Source organism: Mytilus californianus, unplaced genomic scaffold (assembly GCF_021869535.1).
Source record: "Mytilus californianus isolate M0D057914Y unplaced genomic scaffold, xbMytCali1.0.p SCAF_72, whole genome shotgun sequence".
Classification (NCBI taxonomy): Eukaryota; Metazoa; Mollusca; class Bivalvia; order Mytilida; family Mytilidae; genus Mytilus; species Mytilus californianus.
Window position 1 is genome coordinate 214822 of NW_026262726.1, and position 15329 is coordinate 230150.

Below are 15329 nucleotides of genomic sequence, written 5' to 3' on the forward strand. Positions count from 1 at the left end.
GAAAGAGGGGTCCATAAACTCATTTTCAAGTTATATCAGTCTGGCTCAATGATAAAAATAAGTCGAAAAATGCATCTTTTCCCGATATGTCACAGTTTGACGTCGCGAAAAATAACATTTTACGTTGGCAACTTCATTACCTCCCCTGTAACTGTATCGTATGCCCTTAAGAGACCGCACGTACATCAGGAGATAAACATTAAATTTCAGGTAGCAGTTTAAATGATATTTGGCTATTCATTCTTCATGAAAGAAAACTTTGAGTGTTATACACATATCTGTTTTATTATAGCAGTTTTAAACACAAGACAAATATGTAAGTTCTCTTATGTACATAATTATAAAATTATTACAACAAAATTTATTCCTCACCCCCCCCCCCCCCCCCCAAAAAAAAAAGAAAAACCTGCCCTTTACTAAATTCATAATAACATAATTGATCCACATATAGATATATATTTACAAATGAGATTAATAAGTTATATATCATTTTTAAGACATACAGGTTTTTTTCTGAAAGATGAAATACATGTCAATTCCGATAAATTTTAAGACAAACAGGAAATACTAAAGCGCAAGAATGTCAACCCTGTGAAATGTAATCAATGTGGGCCGGGGAGAGTGATTAGAATTCTTTGTATGGACTGGTTCATAATACATCCTACTATATAACCACAAATATCCTTTAGTTATTTTGGAGTCCAACAATCTCACTTCTTTCAGAGCAAAGTGATCCACCCAAATGCCGTATTAATTAAGGAACTTTTTAAAACCCATTACTGTAAACAGTGAAATTTTTGTATGAGTTGAAACCCAAAAATAAATTGACCGCGAATGTTTCAATGAAAACCAATTACTGAGATAAAGACCATACATGAATGTATAGTAATAGGATATGTAGAAGACCAATGTTTAACACTGGTTTTACAAACGACAGATCTATATTGTAATGTTAGAAATCAAAACTTTAACTTGTATAAATGTAATTAACATTGATGACATCTCGCATGAACAGACTTTACAGATATTGTTATATGAACAACAATTGGTGTATGAATTTTACCAGCAAATATGAATAATAACTTGAAATCTCCTTTACATAATGAACTGACGATTTAATTACTGTAAATTCAGAAATTATTGCGTGCATTTATTGCAAAAATGTGAGATTTATAATTGCAATTTCAGGAAAATCTGAATACAGATATATGTATAAGTTATCAGAATGGGAGTTCTTATATTTGCCATATTCACCAAGTTGCATTATTCACATTAATAAAAACCCTGCAATAATTTCTGAATTTACAGTACTTGATTTACGATACATGTAAAACTGTTTTTTCCAAAACATTTATGAACATACTTTTTATACAGGACACTGGGATATTGAGAATTTAGATTTTGTTGGTAAATCATGAAAAAAAGACATTGTGAAAATTCCAGCTTACAATATCTCTGCTATCATTTAAAAAAAAAAGACTTCATGAAAATTTCCCAGATTACAGTATCTCCGCTATCATTTAAAGAAAAAAAGACTGATTTTACTAAATGGCTATGTAACTGAACATTGCACTTTAAAAAAAAACAGACCAGTGAAAAACTACTAACATGACTGTTTTAAATACATTTGTATAGGAATATCAATTGAATGAAAAGACAGCCCAAATTATTGGAATAATAACAGCTGAACTCTAAAATGAATTCCCAAATATATATGTTATTAAAAAAAGCTATTGTTTACGTAATAAAAAATCCTAACATGCTCTCAATCAATTAATCTCCTAATTATAAAGATTAAAATCACTTAGTATGTAAATTTACTCTTGAAATAATTAGATGTTTGTTGCCAGAATTTAGAACTTAATTATAAGAAGATAGCTCGTATAAAATGCTTTTAGAAAATTAAAAGAAAAAATGGGGACACCATACTTTTTGTCTTGCTATAATACAACAAGAAAATATATTGTACATTTTTGATAAAATTAATTATAGGAGTTATCTCCCATTATAAGGCTGAGTCGAAAAAGTTTTGAATAAAAAATTTTGTGTTTTGTGAAAACAATCTACACATAAAGAAAACAATCATATAGCGTTTTCATGCTAATTAATTTTTTTTTAAAAAGAATTGCGATACTGCATCAAATTTGCATGAAATTTTAATTTTCTTTTACAGGTTTTTAGAAAAAATATAAGACAAAACTCAACATATCTCATAATGCAAATCATAATAAAAAACATTTATTAAAATATATCTGAATTTACATGTTACATTTAAAATGCTAACATTAAAAAGTCAAATATTCTGACTTTAACGACAATAACAATCTGTAGTTATCAGTTGACTGTCAAACAAAATGTCTGTCCACGTTCTTCACCAGTCCTTCCTGAAACAAAAAAATTCATTGTTACTTTGTACATAATAAATCTGTCCCCTGTCATATGGTGTGGCTTGCCTCTTTACCTATTGCTTCTTCTGGAGTACCCACTTTTTAATCAGCATTTTATTGTGGTGATTTTTTGTGTGTGTTTTGACTCGTTTTTGTAAAAACGATTTCAACTTCACAATTTCAATTTGATCTTGTATGATGGGAATTTTTGTTGTCATTGTAATATTATAACAATCTGATGTTGAACACTATATTGTTTCAGGATCAAATGCAATCTGGGTAATACTTTCAAAAGTGTGCAAAATTTTTATCATTTTGGTGTACTATAATATTGCCCACAATCATTTTGACTTTATATTATTAGCTAAGACGACAACTGAACCAACACATATTTTTTATGTCTGGGCCTTTTAAAGCCGACCATACGGTATGGGTTTTCTCATTGTTGAAGGTTGAACGGTTCCCTATAATTGCTTACATCCACTTCATTTGAACTTTGGTGCATAGTTGTCTCATTGGCAATCATACCACATCTCCTTATTTTTATAACAATAGATCTTCCCATGGATGTCCGAAGACAAGATATCACTTAAAAATATCATTGTAGCAGTGATATCATGAGTTAATTCAGCAATATATTTGCCATACAGCTGTACCAACAGAGCATGATATATAATAAAGAGCTGCGCCATGACCGCATGATAAGCCCATCGCTTTTGAAGTTCCATAACTCCTCAATGTCATATCATAAATTTATAATAAACTGTTGACAAACTCAAAATGGTTGACAACTGAGATGAAGACAGTAATGTAACTTTATAGAAAAATATCGTTGTTTGATTTAAGTAGTTCCTATCTATATAACTTAAGCAGAAAAACTTAACATTGAAAATTGGAAATTAATTCAAAGTCACTGGATATGTCCTAGGGGCAGGGCCTCAAAATTAGCATTAAACTGATCTGTACTGATAGTAATGCAACTTTATACAAAATATCATTGATCTATCACAAGTAGATCCTTTAAAACTAACTTAAGCAGAAAACTTAACATTGAAAATTGCTAATTAATTCAAAGTCACTGGACCATGACCTAGGGGGCAGGGCCTCAAAATAGTTGTCAAACTGATATGTACTGATAGTAATGCAACTTTATATATGGTTAGATTCAGCATATCAAAGAACCCCAATATTTCAATTATTTTTGATGAAAATTTCATGGGTTGGACAAACAGACAGTAGGACGTACATACGGACAAACAGGGGTGAAATAATAATAACATGTGTATGTGTAATGTGAAAAAATCTTTGTACAATTCATCTCACTCTGTATTTCCATAATTCCATGAAACCTACAAAAAATAGCTTACTTTCTGTCCACTGGTGACCTTGACCTTCTTCTGTAAGGTGAATTTGACCTACAAAACAAATATGAACAATTTAGGCTGTTTTTATATTTAGTATTTTTGTCTTACAATAGTAAAATATGTTAAATCAAAATGACTATCAAAAAGTATACTATTTTCAAGAAAATATGATGCATATAATCCTACCAAATGTGAAAGCTATTTCCAGACAGACAATTACTATAACTATGTCAACAACACCTTGGGGCGGGGAACAAAACAGAAGAGGTTTACATAATGTAGTGAAGTGTTAACATACTGTGGATTCGTCTATTTTCATGGGTACCTATTTTTGTGGGTACCTATTTTTCATGAATATTTGATTTTGAGGTTTAGCCAAAGGTCTGCATACAAGCCTAAAGAAAAGGTGAACATTGTTAAACATTTAAATTTGTGGTTCACCTTTCCCATGAAATTTACAAAATTGGTATCCCATGAATAATAATGAATCCACAGTAGCTGTCTGTCTTTGATGCAGAAAGATTACTTGTATATTTTGCAGTTCTTGTATCGTAATACCAACTGTCGGACAGTGTTCAGGTTTCTGATGGATTATTGTGTATGTCCAGAGGCAAACATTACATGCATATTATCAAGTGAACATAATAATGTGATAGTACATTGTAGTATGAAACCTTCTTTGTACTAAAACAACATGCGATAGTTATCTTCCTAGTCCACAAGGTAACATTCCACAGGAAGACATGCAACCATACCCGCACACATTATTCAGACTCAGAGCCGTCAAAGCCTCTGTTCTTACTCTTACTGCTGTATGCTTGGCTGAAAAGCAGCACATACATATTTAAATGTTTTGTTTGAACTTAAGAGGTATCAACTTCAATTATGGAATGGAGCATGCTACCAACAGACAACTAAGGCAGTTTCCAAATCTGTGAATTTTGCACTCTATTTCTATGAATAATTATCAAACACACCTGCTACGACTATCACTACGTCCTCTTCTCCTTGGTGATGGTGAGTCCCTGCGTCTTGGAGGAGGAGATCTGAAAAAGTATCAAACACTGCATAAATACTTGTCATCCATCAAAAGAAAAGATAATTGCAACACAATCAAATGTACAAATTTCAAGATTTAGTAGGGAAAGCTTCCTCTAGAAAAAGCAATTTATTATCACTATGAAACACTTACCACTAACAGGGTAGATTTCTTTATGGTATTTTCCTACCATATAATTATTTACCTTTACAAGTTTTCATATATAGTTTGAAAGTCTACTTTTGAGGTGACAATGAGTATTCATTGTACTGTTTACATTGTACCATATAAAAATATAAAAATCCTTTAAATAATTTTATGACAAATATATGAAATATGTGGTCTAATTACAAGTTTTTTTTGTGTTTGAATTCTGTTTTCACTTTCAATATGAACATTTAATTTTCATTTGCATATATTGATGACCATGGTGAGTATTCTTATTTTGTCTTACATATATAGAGCTTTCTATGTACATTGTTACTTTCTTACAAAAAATGGCACTTTTGATGTCTTCTGTCTGTCTTTTCATGGATTTGTTGTAATATTATTGGACTGCCCTTTACCAACAGTTGTGAAAAGCACAGAGAACCTTGATGATTCAACTAAAACTCTTAACCCTCTACCTCCAGGTTAACTCTACCTGATATAACTGCACAAAACTTAACACAGTGTAATCAGTCCTGTCCATATAACTTTACCTTGAAAACCCCTTAAGGATGTATGTTATATTTTAGCTTAATTTTCGTGATTATATTGTAACCCCTCTGGATTATGCATTGAAAATTTTGCAACTCTTTTGGTTTTTTCCTAGACTATCCGTCAAACCATTTTGTTACCCTCTGGCTTTTTCCTAAACTATCCAATGAAACATTTTGTTACCCGCTTTTTCCTAAACTATCCATTGAAACATTTTGTAACCTCTCTGGCTTTTTCCTAAACTATCCATTATCCATTGAAACATTTTGTAACCTCTCTGGCTTTTCCCTAGACTATCCATTGAAACATTTTGTAACCTCTCTGGCTTTTCCCTATCTATATATATATAGACTATCCATTGAAACATGTTTGCCAACCAAAACTTATGTTTCGTCATATATTTTTTCTCAAATCAAACATATCATATGAAAAATATAAAGACATCTTTTCGCAGAAAATTCTAATATAACCTTCAATTTGAAAATTTATATTTTCTTGTTATTTTTGAAATATCTTTTATTCAATTCATCAATCATTATTCAGTCCATGTATTTCAAACCAAAAATCTTTTCCCATCTCCCCAAATTTTTGTTCAATGCTTGATGAAGAAATATTCTCATACTGAACAGTCTTCCCCCCCCCAAAGGTAACATATAGGAACTCAACTTAAAAATTGTAAAAATGGTATTCCTTAGAGAGCTAATTTTGAAAATATAATTTATGTGCATGTATAAAAGAAATATATTTATCAATATGAATATCAGAATATCTAAAAATATCAATATCCTCCTGATAACAGATACCGTACTAATTTACCTCCAAAATTCCCACAGCAAATTACTTCAGTGAAACTGTCCATATTTTTAGATACATACATGTATCATGAATATGCTTAACTATGAAACGAAATCATTTCCCAACCTACCAATTAATTAAGAACCAAAATAAACATAACAATGACACTGTCATAAATGAACTTGATGCAGACGCAATGTAATAGACAAAAAAAAAACAGTCTGTATAAAAATAACTTTCTCTGCGGTAGTCGTTTGTCATTTTTTGTTTTTCATGAGAATTTGGTAGTCTATGTTTATTCTTAGTACTTACATTTACAAAGTGTGTTAGACTCTGATAAATTTTAAAAAAAATTATTTATGCAGAATTTAGCAGATCTTTGATAGCCTCTATCAAATTTATTTGCAAAATGTGTTGATTGGTGGATTAAAAAACTATATAAAGGTAGGAAGATGTGGTATGATTACCAATGAGACAAAAGAACGAGGATGTATGCACTAATAGCTCACTGAAGACCCCCGTCATAAACATGTAAATTTATGTTTATATTTACTGCTAATGTCTTTTAAAAAAATTTTGTTGTTGGGTTGCTGTCTTCTTGACATAAACCCCACATCTTCTTTAATTTATAGATTTTTTGTTTATTTCTACTATATTGTTGAGAGACACCATTTTCCCACCAAAAAATACAATTTTAAAAATCTTTTATCTCTGAAGTTAGCACACAGACCTATCTTATTTTAACAAATTGTCTGTTTTCTATTGAAAACGTACATTTGAGCTCTAAATCATATCCATATTTTATATAAGCCTCAAAATAATTCATATTGCTATGATCTTTCACCAAACGTGTTCTGAAATACTGTCCATTTTAATTTGTCCACATAGTCAAGAAATGATTCTGCATCGAGTTAATTTAAGACGGCAAATGAGTGTTAGTAAGACAACCAAAAACAGGACTAACTTTGTTAGATTCAAAACACACTAAAAGTATCTTCTGCTGAAAAAATTACAATTTAAATGAACTGGTACCCTATTCCATGATGATTAGGTCAGATGAGGTGACAATTTGTCGATGTTTAAACCCATGCTTAAGAGATGAAGCTTAGAGTTGATATTAGAGGTGCTTGTTGAAAAAGCTTGGCTGAGGAGTCAGTTGTTACATGGTCTTGTTGATAGCGTTGACCCAGAGCTACGGTTGATTAAGATGTCAACGTTGAAACGTGAGGAGGTTGTTTTTTGATGTGATGCCTGATGACTTGTTTGAAGACAAAGAGGGAGGCCCTGTAAAGGGTGCAGTCATCATATTAATAAATACAAAATACACATAAATTTCTACACAATTCAAGTCATGCACAGAGGTGTCAGAAAACACAAAACATTATAATATATCATAATTTATCAATGTGCTGAAAGTAGATGTTACAGATATTTAACATAGTAAATTCATTGTACATAACTAGGATAATGTTCATACAAGCTCACTTACATGTAGATGGTTCGAATTCTGTATTCAAATTTTTTTAAAAGGGGAAGTAACTCAATAAACTGGATAAATAACAGGATAAATCAACTAACACAAACTCGTCAAGATCAGAAAATATGAAAAGGATAACCATGAATGTTAGCATTGCTTTCAATAAGAATCGTTACTTTGCATAGAATTAAGCAAAGAAACATATTTAGATAATATTTTGATTTGAGTTATCTTCCTTTGTCCTACTTATAGGTAAAGAAAAGATTCTTTCAAATACTTTCTGCAACTTTTAATAAAATTTAGTACACATCATTTTATAGATTGAATATTGTAGCAGGTGTTACTGTATTTGCTTGAAAAGGGCATGGAAAGAACCTAAAGAATGTACACATAACTGCACTTTTTTATGTGTACTCACATCTTTTTTCAGAGAAGATGGCCAAATACACCTAGCTGACCAATGACTATTTATCAAAAAAATTTATAATTTTAGTCACTCCAGAATTTCAAATAATTGCTGATCATGCTAAATTAAAAAAAAAAATTCTTAAGAATTTCCTAACAGTAAACCAGTTTGTCAGGTTGAGTTACTTCGCCAGTTAAAAAAATTCAATCATAGAATCAACTTCTGTAGTAATTTATTCAATTTAATTGTGAAATTTGTAAAAGTCTCAAGTTTAAACAAAATTATAACTAGAGGCTCCAAGGAGCCTGTGTCGCTCACCAGATATTTTTGTTTACAATTGATGCATGAAATAATGCAACCATTATACTTTTGCTTTAGTTTCAGAGCTATAAGCCAAAAACTACATTTTACCCCTATGTTCTATTTTTAGCCATGTTGGTCGGCAGGCAGGGTCATTAGACACATTTTTTAAACTCGATACCCTAATTATGATTGTGGCCAAGTTTGGTTAAATTTGTCTCAGTAGTTTCAGAGGAGAAGATTTTTGCAAAAGATAACAAAAATTTACGAAAAATTGTTAAAAATTGACTATAAATGGCAATAACTCCTTAAGGGATCAATTGACCATTTTGGTCATGTTGACTTATTTGTAGATCTTACTTTGCTGTACATTATTGCTGCTTACAGCTTATCTCTATCTATAATAATATTGAAGATAATAACCAAAAACTGCAAAATTTTCTTAAAATTACCAATTCATGGGCAGCAACCCAACAATGGGTTGTCTGATGAGTCTGAAAATTTCAGGGCAGATAGATCTTCACCTGATGAACAATTTAACCGTCAGATTTGCTCTAAATGCTTTGGTTTCGGAGATATAAGCAAAAATCTGCATTTTACCCCTATGTTCTATTTTTAGCCATGACAGCCATCTTGGTTGGCGGGCTTGGTCATCAGACACATTTTTTAAACTAGACACCCCAATAATGATTGTGGCCAGGTTTGGTTAAATTTGGTCCAGTAGTTTCAGAGGAGAAGATTTTTGTAAAAGTTAACGATGACGACGGAAGACGGATGCAAAGTGATGAGAAAAGCTCACTTGGCCTTTTAGGCCAGGTGAGCTAAAAACCAACAAAGAAATAATTCTCTTTGGAGACGTGTAATAGAACAACTGTGATACAAGTAACATAAAATTTCTGATATGTACTGTTCTAACATATATGAGTATTTTAAAAAGAATACAAGTATATTTTTGTTCTTTTTCGTTTCTTAATAAACAAATATTAATGAACAATTTTTGAATTGTCATTTTTTTCTGAAACAGGTTTAGGCTGCACATAAACAATCAGACTCAGTATTAACAAGTTAAACAAATTAAAATACACATTTTTTCAATCCTATGATTCATTGAAAGGAAGTTTCATTTCATCTATGTTTGTTAATTCTAAGTACTGAATACACAAGGACTGCCGATTGGAAACCCTGACCATTTACATATATAGTATAAAAACCAAACATTTTTCGATAAAATTCACTAAATTGTTTGTTCAAAATTTGAGTGAAAAAGTATACTTGATATAATATTTGTCAAAGTAAATTTATATTTTAATATTTATAATTCCGATGTTGTATACTAAGACCTTCATAACAGTTATTTAATGATTTGGTGCATTAAAATTTTTCTTTCCAACTTAATGGACACTATCCATGCTATCTAACTTTCATGTTTGTTAACCTTTTCTTTCATCACAATTTTTCCCTCGCACTTGCCCTCTGCAGTTGCCAAAGTACTAACGAGAGGTCTCGAGGTTAAGGTCACAGCATACGGAAAAGCTATCGTCAAATTAGAGTACAGGAAGACAATTATTCAATAGCAGTACATTTCTGAAAATTTTGAAAGAAAGTCCATGTACACAATTTTAAATAAAACTTAGACATTCGAGTATATAAAACATATTACAATTTTTTTTTAAATTTGAAGTATCATATGACTTTTAACAAGAAAAAAAGTACTGTAGCAGTTTTTTTTTATCTGGATATAATTTTACCATACTTTATTGGAATTATAAGTAATAAAGGTTATTTAGAGAGAGTTTCTTGATGTGTTAACAGCATTTCACTCACAAACTTCACCATAAGTCCTTGTGTTTGTGGGTGGGTTGGCCAAATTTTCATATCAATAGACTCCTTCCAAATAACCTTTATTGTTGTACTACAATTTAAAACACCCAAATCAACCAATAAGTTCTTCATTTTTTTTTTACAAATACATTTTCGTGTTTGGTTTTCAGTACTTGTTACACATTTACATCAACATTTTAGCGGCATGCATTCATTTAGCCCTGTAGGAGATCTAAACATTGTGAAGAGGTGTAATAACCTTTTCCTTATATGTGTGTCAAATGAAAACATTTTTTTAATTGATTTCCCCTAAAAATTCTTTAAAAAAAATCTAGCCTACATTTGTGTCACAATTTTCTGTTTAACATGACATTTTGTTATTGTATCCATTAAGGCATACAATGACATATATGTCTGGAGTTATCTACCTTGAACGACCTCTTCCACCACTATAACCACCTCCTCTGCCACCACCTCTGCTACCACCCTGTCTCCAGTCATCTCTGTACCCTCCACCACGTTTAGGAGGACCATCTTTACCCCAGCGTGATTTTCCTGATGACATTTCTACTTGTACTCTCCTACCATTTACTCTCCTGTAAAATAATGTCAACATTGGATGCAATAGTGTAGTTTCAAGTATGTAATATAAAAATAAGGATATATGGTATGATTGCCAATGAGACAACTATCCACCCAAGTTCAAATGAAGTGGATGAAAACAATATTATATAATAAACAGCTGCGCCATGAGCGCATGATACCCCTGGCGTCTTGTGTGTGAATTTTTATGCAATAAGCATAAATAGTTTCTGACATACAGCGTGACATGCGAAAACCCCCCTTTTTTTTTACAAAAAACTCAATATCTCTAAAATAAAATTTTGAATCAAAACCAAAAAGTATACAGATCTTTAGATTAATATAAATAAGAAGTGTGTAAAATTTTAAGCAATAATCATAAATCGTTTTTGAGATACGGCGCGACATGTGAAAACCCCCCTTTTAAAAAAAAAAATCAAATATCTCAAAAATAAAATTTTGAATCAAAACCAAAAAGTATACAGATCTTTAGATTAATATACATGTAACTAAGAAGTGTGTAAAATTTTAAGCAATAATCATAAATCGTTTTTAAGATACGGCGCGACATGTGAAAAACCCCTCCCCCTTTTTTTACAAAATACTCAATAACTCAAAAATAAAATTTTGAATCATCACCAAAAAGTATACAGATCTTAAGGTTAATATAACTAAGAAGTGTGTAAAGTTTTAAGCAATAATCATAAACTGTTTTTGAGATACGGCGCGACATGTGAAAAACCCCTCCCCCTTTTTTAACAAAATGCTCAATATCTCTAAAATAAAATTTTGAATCATCACCAAAAAGTATACAGATCTTAAGATTAATATAACTAAGAAGTGTGTAAAGTTTTAAGCAATAATCATAAATTGTTTTTGAGATACTGCGCAACATGTGAAAAAAAAACACACACCTGTTTTAGTTACTAAGTCCCGTAACTCAAAAAGTTGTAATCTTATTTTCACCAAAAAGTATACAGATCGTTTGACCATCATAAGAAACAACTATGTTAAGTTTCATGAAATTTGGATAAGTCATTCTCAAGTTACGGTGCGACATGTTTACGCCGGACAGACAGACAGACGGACAGACAGAGGGATAGACAGACGGACGGACGCCGTACATTTGTATACCATAATACGTCCCGTCAAAAATTTGACGGGAGTATAAAAATAAGGAGATGTGTTATGATTGCCAATGAGACAACTATCCATCAAAGTTCAAATGAAGTGGATGTAAGCAATAACAGTCTGTTTCCTGCCATAAAAAGAATAAGATGAAAAAAAAAAATCCACTGGTCAACAAAATCTTGAAAAATCACAAGTCTGAGCCAGACTAACACTACACATCTGATAATTTGGGCATGCATAATGACAATTTTTTCATTTTATTTTCGTCATTTTGTCAAGAGGCGGATTTAGGGGGGGGGGGGGGGGGGGGGGGGGGCAGGGGGCCTGGGGCCCCCCCTTTTGTGGAAAAAATTTGGTTGATTATATAGGGAATCACTGAAGTATGACTAGAGCGGGCCCCCTCTTATGAAAACTTCTTTATAAAAACGAATTTGTGGACTTATATTTCAAAGGAAATCACTGTATATACCAAGGCTTCCAAAACGGTCATATATGCCGGACATTTGTGTAATGTCCGGTAAAAGTCCAGCTGGGCAAAGCATGAAACGGTCATCTACTTTTTAGTTTTCAAGGCTTTAAGAGACGGTCATTTTAACATAATTTGTGATCTTTTTGACCCAACGTTTTGCCTTAAACAGCCACACATTTCCGGTCATACAAGTTACATGATCATTAAGTACTATCAAAACAACCCCTACTTTAATACCTTCTCATTTTAATCAAGGCTAATTAGTTGTCAAACAGCTGAAATTTACCTGTTCAGGTGACAGGTAAACTATTTTGAACCGGACATTGATCGGTCTATTCAAAGTTATTTTCTCACATTTCAGCGGTTTGCATCTAATTAATTTAGTCAAAAAAGATTTAAATTATCAGAAATACGTTTACAAATATGATTTGATGAAAAAATTAAAAAGGTGAAAATGAAAAATAGTCATAACCACGTTGTTTGAATCTAGAGACATGTCTCTGTTTGAACTCGTACACGTGTGCGCAGGTGTGAAATTTAATTATGCATCCTAATTTCTTCAAAAAATGCTTAAATTGTCATTGATACCTTTATCTCATGTTTATTTCGAATATTTTTCTTGAAGAAATAACGTAGAAAGAGCTACTTCCACTCATTCACGATTTGCAAACGTACACGGAATTTACGTATCTGTCTCTGGTCCATGTTTTACCATTGTCAAGATAACATCCGGTATAAAAACGAAAGTAAAGTTTTTGACAACGTTATTTTGCACAAATAAAGAGTCTTAGGCAGATATAAGTACGCTGATGTTGCACACTTCGAATGATGCACTGCCAATTTAACAGTTTACGTCAGAACTTCGAATTTGAATCAAAGAAAGTTTAATATCGTTTTTTTTAATGTCAATCATTGGGATGGCCAACTCGGCAACTGATTACCATAATCATGATAATTGCCTTTTGTTTATTTAGTCTGAAGGGATTAAAATCGGGATAATATATAAAATGTCCGGCTGGCTAAAAATAATTTTGGAAGCCCTGACTGGTATATACAGTATGTTATGCATCTAAATTAAATTAATTTTAACAGTTCAATCACCACTAACATGACTAATGACAAATCAAACCAATTTCTACCACGAGATTCGATCAATGCCAATCAAAACAATTAGGACCACTTCCACTCAAATGGTTGAGCAAAACATCGTCCAATACTTACATGCCAACACATTCTAAAGTGGTCCAATATTTATGTGCCAACTAAAGTGGTCCAATACTTGAATGCCAACACATTTATAAGTGGTCTAATACTTATGTGCCAACTCGTTTTTCAGTGGTCCAATACTTACGTGCCATCAAGAGCCTTTGTAGCATCTTCAGCATCACGTGGATCTTGAAATTCAACAAAAGCAAAACCTGGAGGGTTTCTAGCCACCCATACATTTCTTAGCGGTCCATATCTCTGGAACACGTCTTCTATTTCTTGTTTAGCAGCACCATAACCTAAATCACCAATATATACTTTACAGTCCAGACGCCAGTCCTTTGTTGCTCTTGCTGCCATGGTAACTACAACAAATAAAACAAAACTTGCATAAATAAACATGATAAAGATCTCTGTCACTTCTTATAAGTTCTATATTCAACATGCTCCCGAAGCCAATTTCTTTCACCACTTTTCAAAACTAAAATACCATATCAGTTGAATTATACACTTATCACCAAATTTTAACTAGCAATGAATAACACAACACTTTTGAAGTAATTATGCAAAAGATAGATTACTTTGTATAATTACGGCCTCCATATTATTATACAAAGAACTTGTATTCAAGTCATAAATACCATATGATATTTCTGAAGTTGAAATTAAGTAAAATTGCCATGCATCGCAATAATATTGTCTTTTTTTTCCCCATCTTAATTGACTTTATAAGACCATAAAATACTGTTTTCAGTAAGTTCTCTTTACCAACATAGGAGATTATTTACAAAAATTTAGCTGTTATTGCCCCTGATATTGATTTTATAAGGTCTTGGTCATGATAAAAATTTTACATAGGAAAATGTTGGTGCCCGAAATATCTCTGCCAGCAGCATAGAAATGACGCCAGATGAAATAAAAATTGCATTTTGAAACAATGTGTGATCCCGGTGTCACTTATTTTAAAAATCAACTTGTCTTTGTACAAATGAATGTTCATGACTTCATGCCATGTTTGTATCCTACCCAATGTGATTTTTTTTTTATATCTGTTGGTGTTATTATAAGCGTCTAAAAATCATTAAAATTAAACGTTTGACGAAAGCTTTCATAAGGCTTTCCATTTTAATTTCACGAGGAACAATATATTAACCAAATAAATATGCGTGCCATCTTGAATCTAGCACTGAACAGGCAAGTCGATCAGACTTCCGATAATTGAACCATTTTCAAGTATTTGATCATTAAAAATATAAGCTTTTTGTTTAAAGTAAATGTAGCTGATCAGTTTGGTTACTTGTATGCAAACAGCCTTGTTATTGAAGTATTTTTGGCAAAATTAATTGTGGGAATCTCACACCTGAAAAATTCTGTTGCGACCTTGACCTGGAAAGAGTCAACACAATTTTAAACACCGAGTGAAAGACGTAAGTGGAAACGTTAAAAGAACGGAATTGACCAAGCGGCTGATAGAAAATATTTTATTTCCCACAAAAGACATAAAGACACACAAAAATCTCTGAAAACACTAATTTAAAATATTTTTCTAAAAATATTACTCGGCTCAATTGTTAAGATAAATTACCAAGACGCTACCATAGTTAGATATACTGTTCCCAGCATAGACATATCAATGACTTAACCGTTTAACTA

General features: G+C 31.8%; 1 protein-coding gene across 3 annotated transcripts; it reads right to left on the minus strand.

The window, feature by feature from the left end:
* Positions 1–2208: 2208 nt before the first annotated feature.
* LOC127710335 (RNA-binding protein 1-like) lies at positions 2209–15068 on the minus strand. Of its 3 annotated transcripts, none has more exons than XM_052216134.1 (6): positions 15037–15068; positions 13822–14041; positions 10717–10884; positions 4729–4797; positions 3755–3802; positions 2209–2384 (listed from the first exon to the last, which is right to left on the minus strand). In XM_052216134.1, the coding sequence occupies exons 2-6, from the start codon at positions 14034–14036 to the stop codon at positions 2372–2374; spliced, it is 513 nt and encodes a 170-aa protein (XP_052072094.1). In that variant the 5' UTR covers positions 14037–14041; positions 15037–15068; the 3' UTR covers positions 2209–2371. The 3 variants fall into 3 exon arrangements, 1 of the variants encoding a protein (XP_052072094.1); XR_007986141.1 differs by lacking the exon at positions 2209–2384 and adding an exon at positions 7317–7568; XR_007986140.1 differs by lacking the exon at positions 2209–2384 and adding an exon at positions 7298–7568.
* Positions 15069–15329: the final 261 nt, after the last annotated feature.

Coding starts and splice junctions, on each gene's coding strand:
- LOC127710335 (XM_052216134.1), bottom strand. CDS start 14,036: ATGGCAGCAAGAGCAACAAAGGACTGGCGTCTGGACTGTAAAGTATAT. Junction 4,798..10,716: donor GGTGGAAGAGGTCGTTCAAG/GTAGATAACTCC, acceptor ATACTTTTTCAG/ATCTCCTCCTCCAAGACGCA. Junction 3,803..4,728: donor CGTAGTGATAGTCGTAGCAG/GTGTGTTTGATA, acceptor TTTGTTTTGTAG/GTCAAATTCACCTTACAGAA.